Source organism: Plectropomus leopardus, chromosome 5 (assembly GCF_026936395.1).
Source record: "Plectropomus leopardus strain MGB_pleo_1.0 chromosome 5, ASM2693639v1, whole genome shotgun sequence".
NCBI classification, from domain to species: domain Eukaryota; kingdom Metazoa; phylum Chordata; class Actinopteri; order Perciformes; family Serranidae; genus Plectropomus; species Plectropomus leopardus.
The window spans coordinates 16,694,895-16,717,199 of NC_142180.1; the positions used below are offsets into that span (position 1 = coordinate 16,694,895).

The 22,305-nt window shown below is 38.6% G+C and overlaps 1 protein-coding gene across 2 annotated transcripts in view; it reads left to right on the forward strand.

The window, feature by feature from the left end:
• Positions 1–950: 950 nt before the first annotated feature.
• LOC121938179 (low-density lipoprotein receptor-related protein 8) overlaps positions 951–22,305 on the forward strand; it is a 31,448-nt gene continuing 10,093 nt past the window's right edge. The window contains exons 1-14 of one of the 2 annotated variants that reach the window (XM_088077625.1): positions 951–1,435; positions 2,167–2,299; positions 3,382–3,516; positions 5,775–6,155; positions 9,665–9,784; positions 9,910–10,035; positions 11,207–11,372; positions 14,947–15,159; positions 16,289–16,407; positions 16,986–17,125; positions 18,157–18,298; positions 18,524–18,721; positions 20,227–20,387; positions 21,223–21,431. In XM_088077625.1, coding sequence (XP_087933751.1) covers positions 1,418–1,435; positions 2,167–2,299; positions 3,382–3,516; positions 5,775–6,155; positions 9,665–9,784; positions 9,910–10,035; positions 11,207–11,372; positions 14,947–15,159; positions 16,289–16,407; positions 16,986–17,125; positions 18,157–18,298; positions 18,524–18,721; positions 20,227–20,387; positions 21,223–21,243 — 2,073 coding nt within the window. In that variant the 5' untranslated portion in view covers positions 951–1,417 and the 3' untranslated portion in view covers positions 21,244–21,431. Of the gene's footprint in view, positions 1,436–2,166; positions 2,300–3,381; positions 3,517–5,774; positions 6,156–9,664; positions 9,785–9,909; positions 10,036–11,206; positions 11,373–14,946; positions 15,160–16,288; positions 16,408–16,985; positions 17,126–18,156; positions 18,299–18,523; positions 18,722–20,226; positions 20,388–21,222; positions 21,432–22,305 lie in introns of those variants that run through there. The other variant, XM_042481459.2, reaches the window with a different exon arrangement.

A 22,305-nucleotide genomic window follows, 5' to 3' on the forward strand; every position in this document is an offset into this window, starting at 1 on the left:
GAGCAGATGTGAAATTTATTTTGAATCATCAGTGTCACCTGTGCTAATTTCTGTGTGAGAGATGGTTATGAAATACTGGGTGAAAGGTGAGCCTACCAGCAAGAATAAGTAGATGTTTACCAGTACAGCAATAGGACTTAACAACAGGCTGAGGCCCAAAGAGCTGAGGGCGTAAAGGCTCCACCTGCAGCGACAGTCCAGCCACGCCAAGTAGAAAATTCAGGATTCCTCATGAATCATTATTGTTAGGGATGTCCTAACAAGTTCTTTATTTACCGCCGATCCAGAAATGCGTCATTTGATATTGAGCATCTGCCAATACAGAGTCTCTCTGTGATACTTGTCTTTACCTGCATAATACAGCTGAACAATGCACACTTCAAGTACTTAAAAGTTATTAAAATCAATGCAGTGTATGCTTGACAGTTTAATAGCTCTGCAATGAAATACATGAAAAAATGTCTGATTTCAAACAATTCCTTAAGGGTTTTTAGGTTTTAGTTGTTTGTTTGTTTTTTTTACAAAATAAAGTAAACAAACAAAATATTTAATATAATTCTTATCACAATTCCACTAGAAACCTGAAGGTTTCTGAAAATTTCCACTAACAAGGTCGTGAATCATCAGGGGGCGTTCACATGGTCACTGCTTGTCAACATGGTAAACATGACCCCATTTAAAGGCAGCATATGTCCCATGTAACCAGGCCCATGAACAGAAATGATGGGGCCCCAGTAAAGGAACAGTGCCTCCCCTCCCCACCCCCCCAAGGATGCATTTATCATTTTCAGGAGAAGAGGAGGGTCTAATAATGAAACAGGTTACAGATTCCAAAAGTAACAATAAATGATAATAAAGTTTATTTTGTTTTAATAATTTCTGTTGATTTTTTTTTTTTTTAAAAAACCCCAACCTCACCTCTTTTCTAGTGACTGGGCCCCAGAAAGTGCTTTCCTTTTTAGCCGCTTCAGAGTGGCCCTGCATCTAACCGAAAATACCTAATGGCCACTCAGAACAACTTGATATTTGAAAAAGTGGGAGCAGTTTTGGAGTGTAATTTTTTGTCAATGAGGTTAGAGATTAAATTAGTTGTGTTTACATTCACTTTTAGTTTTACACCCCATTAGTATCCTACTGAATGGGACTTTTTCCTGCCGGCGTTACTGCACAAATGTTTCGGGTTATCTTCTCTGTTTCAGCAGGATGTGAGCATGTATGGACTGTTTCACTGACATCTGAAAGACCCTCCTGTTTGTTGTGCTGCAGCTTTTTCAAAGTGTTGAAGGTGGGAAGATCCGTGTTAATTAGTCAAAGGAAGTAGTAACGTTAACAAACTGCAACTACTTTAACCTGAGGGAGTCTAATCAGCAAACACTATTAGAAACACCTGTAAACTGTTGGATGACAGGACGCTCTGATGACATACTCTGAAAAAGTAAGCGTTTTAAAAGTATTTATGTAATGTAAGGTATGTGTTGTTTTTTTTAACAGACTACTGCTAGAAATGTTTTAAGCAAAATGATGTTTATAATGTTTCAAGGTAATGCTGACCTATATTACAGCGTTTTTGTTTTGATCTGCTTATTATTATTTTATTTATTTTTCAAAAAGACGTAAAGGACGCCTAAATGTGTTTTAAACGTAATTCATGTAACATATTTGAAGTACTAACCAAATAATGTTAAACAGCTGTGATATGTACGTCAAATCAATAAATAACTGGATACAATCAGGACAAAGGAACAGCAAATGAAATACCATTTTAAGTCAAGATTAAAAAAATAAGTTAATATATATATATATGAGCAGGAAATAAATGCAATTATGAGTTTAATTCATAAATAAAAAGGGCAAAAAAATGGACAAATTTTACATAAAAAAACCCAACACGCCTATTTGAATATTACATTTATTTCTATTTATTATTATTTATCTATTATTTAAATGTTATTTGTTTATTGCTGATGTATTATTTTTTGCATGTTTTCCCCCCACTTTTATTTATGGATTTAGTTTTCCTTACATTTATTGATTTATTTAGGCTACGGAATATTGACGAAAATGTCATTTCATAACAGCAGGAGCAGTATTAATTTAATTATTCATTTTTGTGTGACTGTAAATAACACTAAATCGGCCGTTACCGTGACAACTTTTCATTCACAGAAAAACAGACTCAACTCTTGCGTCATATTTCCGCGCCGTCGGCGTGCAATGCAGCTGCGGAGGACATCAAGCATGGGACACCTTGGACGTCTGTTTCTTCTGCTCGCGCCTCTAACCTGGTGTTATATTTTGGGTAAGGTGCTGAAATCAGTTGTGCATGTGTGTGACAGCAAAGAGCTGCTTGTATTGCACGGTATTTTCTGAAATGAATCGACGTCCTGAGAGTTTACAGTTGAGCAGATCTGCTGTCAGTTTGAATGAAGTCTGTTTACAGCGCAAACTGCGCTCAGCGACACGTTTGACCTGCTGTGTTTTCTCTCATTTTTGAGTGGAAAGCCAGCTCGATTCCAGGTGTATCAGGACTAAAACACGCGCGAAATGTGTCAGTAAAGCTGGAAAGATTTAAACAAGGAGACTTTCCGGATGTTGTATGACCCGTCTTTACAGCGCATCGTTACATATCTGCAGGTTTTTGAATTAAAAAACATAGTCTTGGACTTTTTGTGTGTAAAATAAACACAAAACGTAAGCCTGCATATTTAAAAATAAATAAATACATCCTCTAAATAATCCCCTTTTGACGGTTTGCTTTTAATATTATTTTATTTAATTTGAACAATCTTTTATCCGTTCTGAATCTTGTGGGGTTTTTTTGTTATAATCTCTGAATTTATTTATTTATTAACTGTTTTTTGAGCTGCTGGATACATGAATTTTCCTGCAGGGATCAATAGAGTATCTTCTATCTATATATGAGTGTTTGTATCTGTTTTTGGTTTATTAATCAAATATGAGGTTTTATTTTTATTTTTAATGGATTCGATTCACTTTGTAGTCAGCTGCAGGCTTTGTTCCTTTTGTCTGCAACTTGTAGCTCACACTGTGGAAAACATTGTGGTTCCACAAAGTCTTGCTTGTTTGCTATTTTGTCCATTTATATGCTTTATGACAACACATGACATCATACTATCATGTGAAAATATGAGACCTCTATAGTAAATACTAATGTATACTACTAATAATACTGTATGTATAATAATGTTTGATTACTTTTTGTTTTTTTGTTTTTCAACATATTTTATATAATGCAATCATTCAGATGTGTTGTGTAAGTGATCATTTTCGTACTTTTTCCCTCATTTGTGTTGCCTTGACCAGTTCTCTTATCTACGGACACTCTGCACAGTAAGAGTAAACTGTCTGCACGTGTTTCAGGCGCTGCAGGTCACTCTCTGCCTGCCTGCCGCGAGCAGCTGGAGTTCAGGTGCAGCGATGGCTCATGCATCCTCAGGCTGAGTGTGTGTGACGGACACACAGACTGCGAGGACGGATCAGATGAACTCCACTGTAGTGAGTACAATGCCGCACCACGATCCCATCCAAACAGCACACACATACACACAAGCATTTTTCAACACGCTCTTTTTCTGGCAGCATAAACCAAACAAAAATAAATCTGATATTTCTTGATGGTTTAGGAAAAATAATTTAGCAATTTGAGACAAGGAAGGGAAAGGTTATTTATATTGTGAATTTCAACAGCAAGGCAGTTCAAAGTGGTTTATGCAAGGCATGAAAAGGTATTTATTTGATAGGAATTCAAAAGAGACACTCGTCAAGTTTCTTTCCAGGTATGAGTGCATAACAACTGCATGTTTTTCTCCATGCAAACATCTAACTCGTCCATAAATTGAAGGTTTTTGATAGGAGCTCTAGAGCACTACCCTTTTTAGTTGAGTTTAGTTGATGTTACAAAAAAAAGGTAAAAGATTAGCGTCATCCAGCTATAACATACAGGTGAGGCTGATGACCAAAATATGACTTTAAAGTTAAAAGTGCACCATTGTGAGGATTGCACATTACCTGATAGATACTTTATTTATCCCGTGGAAAATTCCAGCAGATTTCCAGCAAAAGGCCAGGTCCTTACTGTTGGTAGATCAGTGGTGATAATCTATCAGAAGCAATTCCAACACAAAAAGTGTCAAAGTCTTAACAGGCTCGGACAATCGCTATCTCTTGTAATTGTGTTGCACAGCATGTGTCCTTTAACCTGCACTTTTTTATTCAGCATACAGTATTGTGCAATGCAGTTTTAGCTGATTATAACCGGCTATCTTCTCTTTTTCTTGCCCTCTGTGGGAAAATACCGTAGCAGATTTTAGTTCTATAATCGTGTTAAAATCATTAGAGACTTTGATATTGAATGCCAGAGGGATTTGGTGTTCAGTGTGAGCTGCAAGCTGCAAAGAAAAACTCAGCACAGGAGAAAGTGTTCTGAAAGGATTTAATGTGAGCGCAAGCATTAAACAGAAACGCTGTTGATTCGAGGAATGCCGGCAGGTATGAGTATTGGCAGTGTTGCTCAGAGGTCAGAGATGTGAGACTGAGAGCTGAAAGTCGCTGGTTTGAATGCCTGCCAGGAAAATGTAGGAAGTGAACAAGATTTACTTTCTTCCCGTCATAAGTGCAGCAGACTGTGGTTTTACTGAGAGACTTGCGGGAAAAAAAGAATGTGGTACATGCAAGAGGCAATGATCTGATGTCAGTTACAGAGCAACCCATCACATAATGTGCAGTTTCAGTCAGGTTAAAGTAAAGAGTTATTACATTCAGTAATGCTGGATTCATTTGCAGTTTTGTCAATGTTACAAAACATTCAGCAAAACTGCTTCATAACATTATTGGATTTTTATGTAATTTTTCCTCCGGTGAGGCCCTGTTTATACCTGGTGTTAACATTCGTCTTGGGTGATCTGATCACAAGAGGACAGCGCTAAATACACGTGTAAACGACCACCAAGACGCATTGTGATCCGCACTCAAACCACCTGCCGAGGTGTTCAGGGATGCATTTTGACCACACATTTTTTGTATTGTAAACATGAATGCTTTCTCAACAAGGATTACATTGTAAATGTAGGACATGGTTGTTATTTTGGTGACAAAATGTTGTTGTAAAATTAACTTGATCTTTTTACAAAAAGTTGATTTATCAGGTGTTGATTTGCTGGAATACTCATAAAACAGACATTCCCGTCATCTGTTAATTTTATCTATCAGTTTATCAGTTGATTTTTTTTTCTTTCATATGTGATATATCACAAGATATACCAATATCATGATATAAAATTGTGTATGCCATTTGTGTATGTATGAACATGTAATCCTTCTCTTTGAGCCCAGCTGAAGATATGAATAGAGATGGATCACCGGAAATGATGAACCCTTTAGACAGCTGATTCTGATGAAGACTTGCATTTTCTTCACAGATATATGATTTATCAGCCCCCCCAGATTCTCTTCAAATTCTTTTTTTTTTTTTTATCATTTCTTCAACTCAGTTCAAACTGATGTCACATATTTGTTGCTCTATCGAGTTGCTCTGAAACTGCAGTCAGAGATTTATTAACTGAAACACTCAACAGAAATCAGATACCAAGACGGGAGAAACCCCAATGTTTCTGGTGATGTTGGTGGCCTGTTGGTTGGTGGATATTTCACAAACTGCACTGTGAAAACACTCTTTCATTAAAGCCATTATTGCAGATATGTAGTACCTGCAGCCTTTGAGACTGAACAGATACAGTCACTCTCACTCTTCACAGGTCACCTGAGGTGTAAGAAAAATGAATTTGCCTGCCACAGCAGACGTTGCATATCTACACATTTACGTTGCAATGGCATGGATGACTGTGGCGACGGGAGTGACGAAGCCTCCTGCCAGAACTGCACTGTCGCCGGCTTCTTCTCCTGCGGGCTGTCTGACACCTGCCTGCCCAGAAACAAGCTGTGTGACGGGCGAGCTGACTGCAAAGATGGACGGGACGAGTCTCAGGAGTTGTGCGGTTTGTCTCAGCCCAGCCTGCAGACTTCTCCCGCGTGTAAGGCGTCTGAGTTTCATTGTGGAGACGGGAAGTGCATCCGCCAGACCTGGAGGTGTGACAACTCACGAGACTGCTCTGATGGCAGAGACGAGGACAACTGTGGTAAGTGATATGTCTTCACACCCTTAACCACAAAGTAAAGAATATCAGGGGAGTGCCCCTCTAAGGATCCATAGTGGGATACCCAAACCCTGTCCACATATGATTGTGTACTTTAGTTCTGGTGCTGTTTTTCCATGAGCTATTAGTTCCTATATTGGCAGACTTAAAGGGGACCTATCTTACTCATTTTCAGGGCTGTACTTGTGTTTTGGGTTTCTACCAGCACGTGTTTACAAGCTTTAATGTTTAAAAAACACTTAATTTTTCTCAAACTATCTGTGCTGGAGCACCTGTAATCACCTTCTGCCTGAGACGCTTGGTTTTAGCTTCTGTCTCTTAAGCCTCCTCCCATTTAAGCCAAGTCTGCTATGATTGGTCACTTTTTGGGTCCTTCCTGTCTGTGCTCTTGGGGTCTCTCGACCATCATTGCAGCTGGTGTCACTGAGTGTAGCAGCACTTTTTACAGTGAAAAATTACCAATTAAAGCTTCTAAACACAACCAGACATGTTTGAGCAGGAACACGTTCTGCAATCTGATCCAAAATTTGAAAAGAGCGCAACTCAGTTCGTATGTTTCCCTGATGTTAGCATGCAGCTACATGTAGCACTGCAGACTTGCAGCAGCTGCCTCGGAGCAGATTACCATATAAACAAGGTCACCATGGTCATGGAAAACCTGGGAAAGTAATGGAATTTCCCAGGAATTTTCAGAATATCCAGGCCTGGAGAAGTCCTGGTATTAGTTAAAATCATTGAAAGTTTTAGAAAAGTAATGGAACTTTTTTTGTATGTAACAAAATTGGTTGTTACAGTAAATCCTCTGTGGATAACCTTCCATGTAATGTAACATAATGGTAAATTTTCTGTATTACCTGCAGCTGTCAGCATTAACGTAGCTCTTTTTGCATCTGTGTGACGTTCTTTTCACCATCATGTATGTTTTAACTTAACTATGCAACTATGCATCCAGTAACTTTGGGATTAACTGGAAGACTAACTAACTGTCAGCATCTTGAGTCAACCAGATAGATACTTTATTTGTTTCCGTGGTGACAGGGAGTATGCACTGAACAAGTCTGTACAACGCGTTCATGATCACTTGAATAATGATAGCGTAGCGTACTTTTGAATGGTCTCCCCTAAATGTCATTTATGGTGTTGTACCCACGAAAGTGACAGAGGTTGTGGTGAGGGAGAGCGTTTCAGCTGTTGTTTGATTATCTCCCCTTAAACACTTCTGTTGAAGCACACTGACTCCTTCAGTGCTGTTGTGGTTAAAATGAGAACAAATCCCCGCAGTCAGGCTCTAAAATCCTGGGAAGGTCTCACCATGTTGGTTTTGGAAGGAGATGCAAAGCAGCCACATACTGAAGTCTAGTGTCCACATGTAGAATTTGATGTTTTACTAACAGCCAGCAGAGGGCAGTATCGCACTGCTCCACACTGAACAATGACTGTACAGAGAGGCTGCCAGCATCTTGGGACACAGATCAACAGGCCTTTCTCTGTTTACGTGTTGGTAGTAGTGTCAACTAATCGGTGTCATCTATCAGTGGCCAGCAGGAAATGCTCAATAAACAATGCGTAAATCCTTACATACTTTCCATGGACTGGGAGTGTCATAACATTCATGTTGGTTGTTCAAACACAGTTTGAGATTTAAACTGAGTTAAAATAGACAAAAAATCTCAACTGATCAAGTTTTAATTTATTCCAGAACAAGTCGAATATGAGTTGTTTTTTGATCAGTGCTGGAGTCGTTGGTTACAGAAATGCTAAAAAAAGTATCTGATTGTAGCTTCTGCAATATGATGATATGCTTTTACGTCATTGTAAACCAATCATTTTTTAAAGTGTTGGGCATTTGGTCAGATAAAACAAAACATTCGAAGATGTTATCTTGGACTCTTACAAACTGTGAAATTTTCACATGAATCAGTGATCAAAATCAGAGGAAGTTGCAGCCTTAAGTGAACCAATGCAACGTGGCTTTGTTTTTCATTGTTCTAAGTAACTGTACAATAACTTTACAACAATCTGTGCTCAGTAAGTCGGTGCTGGGATGTGGTTCAAAGTGTACTGTGTCTTGTGTACTGTCCCTTTTAATGAGCCAGCTGGTTGACATTATCCTAATTTATTGCTCCTCCCTAATGGCAAAGCAACTCTGGCAGTGTGTAAAAAGCATCCACCCATAATTCATCCAGTAAACAAAAGAGCTTTCGTTGAGCTATGAATTAGCTTTTGGTTAACCACCAAAATGTTCAGACAAATGTTTTTGATTGTCGTTTGGAACCCGTTTTCTGTCATCCGAATGGAAGAAAGTGTATCAGAATGCTATTTCTATATATTTTTTAAAATATTCTTTCTTTATGAATTTTCTGTAATGCCAACAGCATTATTTTTAACTGGTAATAGTTTTACATGGACTGTTAATCATCATCTGGTACTGAAACCCTCATAATGCCTTCATTTTATGTGAGGGATGTTTCTGTTTTATCTAAACTGCTGAATTGTTGGTTGTGTTTCTGAAGTGTTTCTCAACCCAACTTTTTGCCTTCTGCAAGAAACCAATCTCTCAACATCAGACCATCTAAAACTCAAAATGGTTACATGTCATATTTTTTTACATTACGATTCTGGAAAAAGAGGTGTTATTAAACTAAACTGAAACAAATAAAATGTTCCATACCAAAATAAAAATGTGGTTGTAGACCCAGCCGGTTGCTTTGTTATTGTTAATGGACTAATCAGAAATATGAAAGTAACATTAGCCAGCAATTACGACAAAAGTTCAGATTTCTGTTTTCAGAGTATTCCAGTGCTCTGTTGCACATATATTGTGTATTAGGATTTAGGTCTTGGCGATTGCTGACAATCAATAAACCCATGAAATAGCAGTATTACTCATCCTTTTACAAAAGTTACTCCAGATTAGATTATTTAAGGGTCAGTAATTCTGTTACATCGCAAAGTAGTGCTGGGCAATATATTGATATCATATCATTATTGCGATATTAAAAAACATGTAGTTGTAGATTTTGGATATGTTGCCTTTCTGTGGTTTCTAAGGCTGTGTTACACTGAAGTGGTGTAATTTTTGGAATTAACCTGACTGTTCTAGCTGTTCTGTTATTTGCTTTTACCCACTTAGACATCATATCCACATTACTGAGATTATTTATCAAAAAATCTCATAGTGTAAATATTTTTTGAAAGCCCCGACAGTCAACCCTACAATATTGTTGCAATACTGACTTTGAGGTATTTAATAAAAAAAAATCATCTAGTTATGTCCACCATGAGGACATGAGTAACATTAAGAAACAAAGTGTTATTAACTTTTTTTTATGTCACATTGAATTCTTTTTTCTCTCCACCTGAACACTATCTGTCATTGTAACTCAAACAATGTTCTGTTCATGCACATGAATAGAAAAAAGCTCATTTATTATGCAAATAGCAGTGTTCCTTGATCAAATCCACTGATTATTTTATATTTGTTTTTGCAGATCAGGACGAGTGTAAGGTCAATAATGGAGGCTGCTCTCATCTGTGTCTGGACCAGCCGATGGGTTTCCACTGCGGCTGCCCCGACAGCATGAAGCTGGTCGGGGACAGCCAGTGTGAGGGTGAGTGGCAGCCTGATAAACGTTCATCCCCACTTTTTCATCCCGACTTCCATGTACACTATTTTTAACACCTTCCTCTGCCGCATGCTAGAAACGCCTTTACAAGTGTTTATTCTTCTATCCAGAGATCGACACGTGCCTGGAGAGCGATGTGTGTGATCAGCTGTGTGTTCACGTGAACAATAGCCTCACCTGCGAATGCCACAAAGATTACCAGATGAATCCAACAACCGGAGAGTGCAAGGCCAAAGGTGAGAAGCAAATTATCAGTGTAGCTGATAACTTTTATTATGTTCCTAAATTCCACAGCCATGAAAAACCTGGAACCAATGTTTGCCTCCTTGGCAACCATTGTCCCCGGTTGCCAAGGAGGCTGCCTGTGCTCTCACCTGTTGTATAGTTTGCTAGCTGTATGTTTATTTCCATGATATAATATCCCCTATCCCATAAAATTCCAACTTTATTTTTGGAATATTCCAACTTTTTTTTCTCGTAAAATTACGACTTTATTCTCGTAACATTATTCTCATAAATTTCTGACTTTTTTTTTCTCATAAAAATGACTTCATTCTCAAAGTCTCAAAATATTTTTTTTTCCTCATAAAACATAAAATTTTTATGTAGTAGAAACTATTTTAGTGACTCTTGTCCTTATTGACCCTCATAACAAGAGGAGTAGAGCACTTGGTGTGAAGGGTTGGTTTCCACACTGGTGCAAGCTCCAATAGAAAGACATACAGTCATGATGTTTGCATAAGCGGTCACTATAATAAATGTTTGACCCTGACCTTTGTATCTCATCAGCAGCATGTTTATCCAGTTTTGAACTCTTTTGTTTGATCAGTACACTCACTAAAGGACAGGTTCCACCTTAATAAACGTTGACTCATTTACAGTGTAATAAAGCATGACTGCACAAATACATTAACAATGATCAGTCAGTCCAGTCAAGACGTAGTTATCGGACAAGCCTGCAGATAGACCTCAGAGGTGGACTGTTTCTATTGCAATCTGCTGTTGAGTCATCGTTTCATTGTGTTATAAAATAATTCGTCGTTTTGTGTGATATTGGACTTTACCTCTGATAAGGTGTCGAAATGATGCCAAATTATGAACCTGAAATTTTTCTACACACAGACTGATAACATCACAGTATTACTTGAGTGTGGTCAGATATTTATGCCTTCCAATGTGTAACTTGACACGAATATGGCTAATAATTTCCACTTAAAAATATTCTCATGTATTTTAACTACTTTTAAAACAACACGCCTGAATGTTACTGGCTATACATGATGTTATTTGATTTTGACCAGAAGAAAAAGGTCACGTAGCCAAATAAAACAATACATAAAATTTCATATCAGCTCAGGACAACTTTAGTTATGATTAATCTGTGTGTGTGTGTCTGTCTGCTTCCAGGGGACGAGGCTCAGCTGGTTTTCACCTCTTCTAAAGGAATGCATTGGATAAGCATGACTGGCACTAAATACAAGGAGATGGTTCCACATTTACCAGGACCAGGGCCAGTGGCGGCTTTGGCCTTTGACCGAACACTATACTGGGCCAAACAAGGCTCCATATACAGGTAACAGAGTGGAGCTGTTAGCACCTCACATCACTTCATTACCTTCTTAAACCAAAGCCATGCTTGAGGAATGTCGAACATGTTCAGTGCTGGTAAAAAGCTCAATATGTGAATATGCATGTTAACAAATGAAAACCCCCATCCATCTATTTTCCACCTTGCCTGGGTCCAAAATTTGAATCTACTCCCTTCACTGTTTTGACTGATGAGTCTGGTATCCTGACATGAAACACAAGCTTAATGGATGAAGAACAACCAATCCAATGAGTGCCATGTGGAGGCAAATGATGAGGGATTAAAGGAGTAACATCGCTGTCAAGTGTTGTCAAGCTGGTTTACATAGATGGCTTGTGATCTCAACATTGCCCAATATTGTAGTTTTGTAAAAATCTTAAAAAAAAAAAAAAACAAAAAAAAAAACAGGCAAAACTATAGACTGTATAAACAATGGCCGTAGCTACCGTGACGTCACCTATTGATTTGTGGACTCCTATTTCCAAGCCTCATGGCATTCCTGCCATCATCTTGTGTTTTTGGAGCAAGAACCATATTTGGGCAAAAAGCTGGCGCTGTTGAGGAGCGAGGGGTGGATCTGACCGAGAGGCCAAGTACACCAACAGCAGACAGTCTGGGACTCAAAGCCGCCCACCACTAATTTTAAGCATTTATAAAATGTTAATTGGTAAATTATATAAAAATTCAGTCCCCATGCAGTTTTTGTGAATGTTGAGTTTAGCTATAGAGACCAAAACTGGACCAGGCTGCCAACATGTTTATTTCTGTGGCAGAGTTTGACTTTTACATGAGGGTTCATCGGGATTGACTCGCTTCTGGAGCAAGTGGCCATTCAAGGAACTGCAGTTTTTGGCACAGGAAGTGATGTTAGACTCAGGCCGATACCTTGTTCTAGTGCTTGGTTTGGGAAAAGCGAGTCCCCTCTCCCACAGAAATTGATTATAGTAACAGACTAAAGATGGAAATAGAGTGAAACAAGTTGACAGTTCTGTCTGATATCAGGCGATTTCCCATCACTCATCTGGGACTGGGTTCCTGTAGCTCCTTGGGGGATCCCAAAACTGCAGTATGTAATCTCTCCAAGGTCCTCTGGGATGTTTTGTTAGCTGAACATGACATGTCTGTGATATCTCCTCAGAAGACCTTGATTTACTTTATTTTTATTTATTCTATTAGTTTATATAAGAGAAACTGTTGAAATCGATCAACAGCAAAAAATATGAATGAGCCAGGGTCCGATGTCGCTGACCAGATGTTATAAAAGGCACCCTAAAAAGAGAATAAAACAACACATCTTAGAAAATTCATAAACACAACAAAATAAATATGCACATAAGAGTCCAGTACTCATCCTCCAATAGATAATAATTAACAGAACAGGATTTACAGTTCAGGACAGACAACAAGAGAAGACCACAAATATCCTGACATTGACGTGATAATTCATGAGCCACAGCTTTGATGGGCCAGTAAGAGAACAGAAAATATTTTGTTTTTGAGCAGTGGCGTAAATGAAATTATTTTGACATTGTTCTGATAATTGTAACTGAAAGCAGTTCTTGTAGCAAATCAGAAATTATTCTGAATAGATGCCTGAAGCACCTTAGCTAGGCCCTCAATTTGAATTTCATTTGATAGAAAAAAACAAAGCGGAGGGGGTGCCTGGTGGCTCGGTGGATGGAGCAGGCACCCCATGTGTCCTCACTGCAGCAGCCGCAGGTTTGATTCCGGCCTTGGCCCTTTGCTGCATGTTATCCTCTCTTTCTCGCCCCCTTTCACACTTGTACTGTCCAAGCAATTAAAGGCAAAAACGCCCCAAAAAGTCTTTAAAAAAAACAAAAACGAAGCGTAGTGTAAATATGTAGATTAGATTAAAGGTGCAGTCTGCGATTTTAATCCAATACACTCTAAAGTTTAGCAAATGTCTTCTCACGGTCCGCTTGGTGTGTGTTCTGTGTGTTTGCTGATAAAAAAAACTAGTGCTCATGCACGGCTCTGGCTCTGTAGGTGGGAAACAAACAAAGTTCATCTGAGAAACGCAAAAAAATGTCGGCTAATCTCAATCTTCCACGTCCCTGCCACAAGGAACAGAGCTACACCGTGAGAGTAATGAAATGTAAATACCGTCTGAGATATTACTGGTGTTTCTAAAGGAGCACTGATGGGAGGGGAATATTTGTTTGGTTGTTGAGTTCAAATATAGACAGTCTTTTGTCAGAGTTGCTGACTCAGACGTTAATTGTTAAGAGCAATTATTTCACAGCTTTTATTATTCTGTCTACACTGCTGACATGCACAAAGCTTCAGAACAGTCTGAGCTTTAACAGACAAAGAAACAGGAAGTCTTGGTTCTTTGTGCTTTATTGTACTCTTTATACATGGCTGCTAATTGTTCAGTGATAAGAAAACAAAAGCTGGATAATAATCCTGTTGACAGAGTCTCTGCGTGGTGTTACATACATTAAATATTCTTGTTGAATCTGCAGGCAAAATTTCCCTTTGGGGAAGTTTTACAACATATTCAAATTATAAAAGAAGTCAGGAAATGGGAAGTTGTTGAAAATTATCTTTGTTGTTGTCTGTTAGATTTTTAAAAAGTAGTGTAGTAAGTAGTGTAAGTAGTAAGTAGTGTGTAGTACTTCCTGTGTAATTTGACTTTATTGTTGTCGTGAGTGAACACAGAACTGAGGTGATGAAACACAATTAAATTCTAAAGGAAAAAAACAAAAAAAGAAGAAAACAAATAGACAACTATAAAGGCACTCAGATAGCATAGATTACATTTGTGTTTTTGCCCTGGGGTTCAGATCTGCTCTAAAATTGATGGCTTCTTCTTTGGCCCATATTTCACCCTTCCACCAAGCTTAATGAAAATCAGACCAGTAGTTTTTCCGTGATCCTTCTGAGACAGACAAACTAAAATGAAAACCTGACCTCTTTGGCAGAGGTGATAAATACATGAATAATAGGCTGTGACAAAATAATAGGGAAGTGAAATAGAGGATGTTATCATGTTCAAAGAACATAAAAAAAAAATTAAAAAAATAAATAGGATGCACAGGCTGCCAAACACAACAAAACACGAGTCTATCAACTATTTAGATATCACTTAGGCTCTCACATTTTACAAATTTAACAGAAAACATATCATCCAACTAGGCAAACAAGAGCTGGGGTGCAAAAGCAGTCAAAGACCACAGAGAAGGGGCGTTCACATACCAATGAACGTCCTGCTGGACTATTGGACACTCTTAATGGAAAAGTCCATTGGCATTTTACTCTCTATGTTGAACAATGGGGCAAATACATTGTCAAAAATAAACAGTTAAAAGCTGCTACTGAGCCTCACCTCAAAGTTTTAGTTGATGTGTTGCATTTTGCTTTGATTTTATCTGAGTTTACGATCCTAATAGGAAGAGATGAATGAACCCATTGAAGGACGCAGCCACACATTGTCACAGTCAGATCTGGATGGACTGGGTAGAACAGAGCTTTGAATAAGTGTTGTGTGTTGTATCAATTATACACTAAGTTTCTTTCACTCCTGGATGTTTGTCAGGGTCTCTATGGATGGAGAGCCACAGAATTCATTGGTGCTGAAAGTTCAAGGTTCATTGTCGGGCCTGGCTGTGGACTGGATCCACCAGCTCCTCTACTGGACCAGTGAGGAGAGCAGTTCTGTTAATGTTGGCCTGTTGGACGGTTCGACCTGGCGTCAGCTTATCACAGGACTGGAAAAACCTTCTGCAGTGGCTGTGGATCCACTTCAAGGGTATGATGGCCACTTGGCTGAAACATTAGCGTGTTTGTTTGACGTGGCCAGAATACAATAGTGAAAATGAGATTAGTCAACTTTGTCCTGAAGATCTGCATGTTTTTCACCTTTTTACAAGGGTTGTTAAACCATTAATTATTAAAATCCTGGTTAATTACAGAATGTCTATAGTTAATTGCGATTAATCACATTCACATTTTTCAGTCACTTGTTTTCCATTATTTTGCAAATTACAAAACAGTATTGAAATACATATTGACAAGGTAAAGGAAGTCTTACCAAACTGTCAAATGACAGATAAAAACTGTATGGGACCAGCATAAAGTGGGCATGTCTGTAAAGGGGAGACTCATGGGTACCCATAGAACCCATTGTCATTCAGATATCTTGGGGTCAGAGGTCAAGGGACCCCTGTGAAATGGTTGTGCCATTTTTCCATTGCCAAACTTTAACCTAACTTTGTAGCATTACATTGTTGGCCCCACTGGATTACGCAGGTCTTCTACTTTCAGATTCAGTATCATCGCTCTACAGCCTGTTAAAAACAGGAATGTTGGCCATTGATTAACGTGATTTTAAAAAAACATTAAAGCATTACTGATGGACTTTAATTGCATCGTGACTAACGCATTATTGCTGACAGCACCAACTTTTTACCTTTGGGTAGTCAACATTGGAACTATGTGAACTTGAGTTTAGCACCAAAAACAAATACTGAAGGCCTTTCCTCTTAAAGACTGAACTAAAACGGATAATGTTTGTTTAAACGCTGTTTTGTATTAGCTAACACAAAGTCACTCAACATTTCATTTTTGTTTTTTTCATTATTAAAGCAGTATGTGCTGGGCTCCTTGGAGAAAAAAACACAGTCTAAAATCTTTCTGATAACTTTCCCACCCATTTTCTTTAAACACAAAGCTTCTGTTCTGCTCTTCTGTAATAATAATAGTAAATTTTTCTGTGAACGAATTAACAAATTTCATAGAAAAGCTGCAGTACAATGTGTTTCAAAAGATTAAAAATGCACATTAAAAGACAAGTGTAAGAAATAGGAACATAGTCACAAAACAATGTTCTTATCTCAAAGTGCTGCAACAGTTTTCAACAGCTGCTTCTTTTTTCTCAGGCTGTTATTCTGGGCTCAATGTGGTAATTCTCCGAAGATTGAGAGATCTAGCTTGGTCGGTCGAGACAGGAGGGCTCTGGTCACTTCCTTAATACGCCACCCTGTTGCTCTCTCTCTGGGTACGTTATGATATTTCAGATATAATAGTGGAGTAGGTTTTGGATTTTTGTTGAAGTTGCAGTAAGCAGGGTGTGAACAGATACTAAAACTCTCAAGATATCTTCAATTTCATAAATATTTGGCCTTCAAGACATTAAATAGTCTTGAATTTGAATTTATGAGGTCTGACTGCCACAAACATTTTTTGTAATTTAATTCATCCATCTTTTAATTTCTTTTTGTAAAAATGAGTCAGGCTCATTAACCTGATCCTCGCTATACAAGTATAGTCTTGTATAAAAGTTACCTTTGCAGGTGACTACATATATACAACTTAGGTCAAAAAAATGTGAAACTTTTTCAGCCAAATTTCTGGACATTGTTTAGAGAAGTTCAAAAAAGCTGTAAAACCTCAGGTTCCCTTTGAAACAGGAACATTAGCTGTGTGTGTGTGTGTGTGCGTGTGTGTGTGCGTGTGCGTGTGCGTGTGCGTGCGTGCGTGCGTGCGTGCGTGCGTGCGTGCGTGCGTGCGTGCGTGCGTTGCTTAATTGTACAGCTCATGCTGCAAATCATGTCTTCATGTGACTTTTTTCCTCAGATATGCCTCGTCAGCTGCTGTACTGGGTTGATCGGGGAATGAGAATTATCTTTAGAGTAAATCTAGACGGCCATCACCGTAAAGCTGTTGTAGAGTCCAATGGTTATCTGGACCGACCCTTCGGACTCGCTGTGTTTGAGGTAACCCCCCCCCGCATGTAAAATGAAACCTCAAAAATTGTCTCTCTAACAATAAAACAACAAAAACAGTGACTGCTGGACTGTTATCAAAGTTTCGTAAGTGCACAAGAAAACAAGGAGACATTACAGTAGATGTCGATGTTGTCTGTGTGTGTTTGCATGTATATGTTCCACACAGTCAGTTTGTGACGAAGAAAGCTTGCTGTTTGGCGAGGAGTTGGTGCAGTTCAGGGTCCTGGTGCTGCGGTTTGGGCTGAATTTGAATTTCTTTAGCTGCTTCCTTAAGGTCCATCTCCAGAGCTGCAGCCCGATTCCCTCCCAGCAAAGAAATCTCATAGCAGTGGGGAGTGAGAGGCAGAGGGAAAACCGCAGCACCGAGGTTCTGGTCTTAGACTGCTTCAACTCAGCACCAGATCAGCAAACATTCTGTTGCTGCCGTTACTTTGGTGAGACCGACTGGCCACCAGCAGCCCACTGGGGTTAGCGTCTGATTTTGGCTGACAGTTTTTTTTTTTACTGTTTTCTCATTCATACCACTCTCTGTTTTGTTTTTGTTCGTATAAACAAGAAGAGGATCAGAGTGCTACAAATCTATACTCTCTTGCCCTTCTTCTAAAAACAGCTGTGGGTCTCAGTAAAGTTTGGATGAACACATGTATCTACAATATGTGTGCATGTGGACTTTGATAGAGGTGTAGAAGTAGATACAGATATGAGTGTGTTCCAGTTACAACTGGAACACAGGCAAGAAAAATAACAAGATGGTGGAATTCTGTTTGTAATAAATTAATGAGAGATGACCAGATGATGGATCGAGCTTCTGCTGCAGTGTTTGTGATGAAAGTGGATACATTTTCCATAGAGATGGAATCACTAGTGGTTTTTCTAAGCGTGCAGTTTGTGTGGTATTACTCGATTATCAGTTCATGAGGATAGCTTTCTTAAATCAACCTTCATTTGATAATAAGTGTACCTGCATAAGTTTTTGCTGTGAAAGAACAGTTCTGCTAACTCGGTCAATTTTGCTTCAGGGTTTTGTGTACTGGAGTGAAGAAGCGACGCGCTCCATCTGCCGAGCCAGCAAACACAACGGCGGCAACTTCCAAGTACTGCTGTCAAACGTCACCTCCCCAGGTGGTGTGGTTGTCGTTCAGCCTGTTCTCCAACCAAACGGTAAAACCAGTCAAATAAATAAAAACAAATTCTATATGTCTCAGACTTATGGGAATTATGATATGGGTTGGAGTTTTTCTTTAGGAAGAAGATCAAGGGTCATCAAGTGTAAATTTAGAAAGATGGACACTGTTGGTGCTGCTGGTCTCTCCCCTTCAATCGCAGTAATGCCACCTTGCAATAATCGATTCCTCTCATCTCAACGTATCTTCATCTGGTTCGTAGGGCCGTCTGTTTGCGGACATACGGGGGCAGTGTGCCAACACAAGTGCGTCATCAACTTGCTGTCTTCGAGTCCAGAGTTCAGCTGCACTCCTCCAGAAAAAGGACAAAACAGATCTCAAGAAATTCCCTCCATCTCTCGCACAGTTCCTGTATCAACTTTATCTGACCCCACCTTTGCTGGGATCCTCTCTCTTACCAGTAAGAAAGTTTTTTTGTCTTCCAAAATGTTTAGTCACAACATATCTTCACTACATGGCCGGAAATCCACTTATGTTTCTTGGGTTTGGTTTTTTTTTGGTAGTACTAAAAATTACTATAAAATAGCCATTTTCCTGTCACAAAGAAGGAAAACACAAGTTTGCCAAATGAGATGGTGAAACAGAAATATAGGGGCACTTTGGCAATTTGGAGTTTGTTACTGGCTCATTTATGCTGTAATAATGGCTCGCTATCAAATATTGACTGTAAAAGATAGATATTGATGGGATTTTTTTCCCTTTTACTTAGTTTGTCAGCTGCATGTGTTTCATGTTACTAACCACTGAGTCAGCATCAGTTACTGTGCATTCAAACTGGTAAAGGGCTGTTGAGCACATGTTTATATCGACTTCTAAAGTTTAAACTATGTCAAAATTTAAAGTTCCTATTTTATGCTCATTTTCAGTTTCATATTTGTATTTTGGGTTTTTCTTAGAACATGTTTAGAGGCTTTAATGTTCAAAAACCACTTTATTTTCCTAAAACTGTCTTCACCCTCTGTCTGAAACTCTTGCTTTTAGCGTGTAATTCTTTAAGCCCCCCTCCCGAAAAAGCCAGGTCTGCTCTGATTGGTCAGTGTTTACGGTCTTCAATATCTGAGCTCTCAGCATCTCTTCACCATCATTGCAACCAAAGACTGTAACAGCACTTTTTTCTTTTATAAACTGTAACACTGTAAAGGAATTGTTGGGCAACAGCTTGTGTCCATGTTTTCCACCTGTCAGTTAATGGACTGCAAAACAGGTCTGTATTGTTGTGACATCACAACTTTAGATCCTGACGGCTCGTTTAAAGGCATACTTTCTGAGTATTTTTCTGAGTACATTTTGGTACTTGCACAGTGTTTTCATTGCACCCATGAAAAAGACAGAAATCTAGACTTCGTTCTGGTGTACACTGCTCACACTACTGTTGCTTCAAACAGACCATCGTCACTTTACCATGCAATTTTGGTCTTCAAATGCCCTGGATATTTTCTATTTTTTTATTTGTATTATTTAGTTTTATATATACCCTTTAGTATTTTAGTATTATTTTATTTTATTACTATTTAATTAGTCATGTATATGGACACATAGTATGAAGAAGAAAACCAGTAGTTGCAAAAGTTGCCACATTTAACAGCTTGCTAAATAAATCATATTGTTTACATAACAGGCCAGACGAACACAAAGTCCTCGAGATTTTAAATTTTTAAAATAGGACCTATGTGTGTCTCTTCAGGCTTTTTTAGTCTGTCAATATTTCCTTGGTTACAAGCTATGTGTATATTTACTTGGCTGGTTTATCATGTAAAGTGTCTTTAAATATCTACAGAAACACTCTAAAAAATATATATATATATATATATTTCTGTGTTAGGTAAATGTATCTCACATGTCCGGCACTTTGTATGAATGATTGTTGATTCTGATGGACTTTACCTCTTTGTGTGTGTTTCGCAGTGTTTCTTAGTGTGTTACTTGTGGGAATGGCTCTGTGGTGGTGGAGAGAGGAGTTCATGACATCCAGGTCTCTCACTGAACAGAGCTTCTCTCTCAAAGAGTCCCAGGATCTGCTCATCATCCAGGAGCCACACACTCGTCCAAATGCATGTCTGGTCAAGGTAAGCGAAGTTTGTTCGCATGCACACATGTACGCACACACGCAATTAAAAAAACAGAATTACCACCTCGAACTTATATGCCTCAGCAAATAAGTCAAGTTGCAGTTAGAGTTTCCATCTATGTTTGACTAGACTTATAGTAGCCATTACAGTTGATAATGTACAGATGTTGCTGCAAAGACGCTACAAATCCTAAACCATGGATACTTCACACACATCCTTAACCCGGCAGCACAGAAGATCTCTATAATCAGCACAGTTTCGAGGTGAACATAGATCAGTGTCACCAATTGAATATCTAACCTAACGTCTCTCCTTCTGTTCCTGAGTTATGGTGTTGAAAAATGGCCAGAAAAGTGTGCAGAACATTACTGACGTCACAGTCAAGTTGACCGTCAACTTTTGAATAAAAAATGTCATCATTTAGTCATTTTATTCTAGTAGACATTTGTGTGAAAAATGTATGATAATAATTAATGTATGAATACTTAACTTATTGCCAAGTACATGTTTTGTGAAGTCAAAATGACCTTAACCTTTAACCATGAAACTGTATTTCAAGTTCATCCTTGAATCCATGTTTGTGCCAAATTTGAAGAAAAAAAAAATCGCTCAGGGCCTTTTTGAGACACTGCAAAAGAATGAGACAAACACAAGGTCACAGTGACCTTTGGCAACAAAATCTAATTGGTTCATTACTGAGTCTACGATGACGTTTGTGCCAAATTTAAGGAAATTACCTCAAGGCCTTCATAAGTTATCATGTTCAAGAAATGGACAAGCTCACATTGACCTTGACCTTTGACCTGTTACCACTAAAATCGTTTCACCTCAGGTTCCCTCAAGGCATCCTTGAGATATCGCGTTCATAGGAATTGGACAGACAGATGGAAAACAAAGCAGACTGGAATCACCAATGATGGTGCAAACATGTTTATACCATCTCAATCTCCCCCCGTTATTGAAAAGTTAGTTCCAAAGATTTCACAATTTACTAATGTCACATTAAATGTTTTCCAAGTATTTAAGTTCCTCAAACTTTTAAGAAATTCAACAAGTCATGCTGCTCTCTTACTCATTCTTACAAAGTATTTCAATGAAACTTGAACGTTTCCTTCTTCTTAAGAATGAATGAATCTCTTAAAGTGATAGTTCTGGATTTTTAAAGTGGGTCTGTATGAAATACTTACCTATTGTTAGTATATTAAATAAAGAAGTTGGCGGTGGGTGAGCTCTCTGTTTGCAGAAACAGACCGGACTCGCACCCCAAAGCTCAGCATTACACTGCTGTGTTGTGTGATGGACATCAAAATGTAGTTTAGCCACTTTAAAAAAGGCTTATATATAGAGAAATGTCAGTCTAAGTGGGTGCTATATTTAAAAGTGTTTTCACTGCTTTACCTTGCTGTCACACAGCCCTTTCCTTTGGTGAAACATTTTCTCAACATTATAACTTCCATATTCCTACGTGGAAGCTAAACTGTGCCTTGTGCTCTATTAGGACGCGGGTCAGCTACTGTATGTAAAACACTGACTATAGATAACAATCTCATACAGTTTCACTTCTAAAAACCCAAACTGTCACTTTAAATTCTCTTATGAGAATAATCATAGCACAACCACTTAATACAATATAGAAAATCAGTTGAATCACCAAATTTGTGTCTGTTTACACATTGCCCTCTAAACTTGCTGGCATGCTGCTGCTTAGGTCATTTGCAGTTTCAAACCTGAATGGAAAGTTATTGTTAAAGCAATATAGGTATTCTGTGAATCCATCTCTCCGAGTGCATCCAGTCAGAAGATGACTAATGCCATAAAGCAATAATGATGCCTGAGCACTTACCCTCTGCAAGGGAGGTAAATGCACTGAAAAGACAGTTCATGTTCTGGCAGACAATCTTGTTCTTCGATCTCA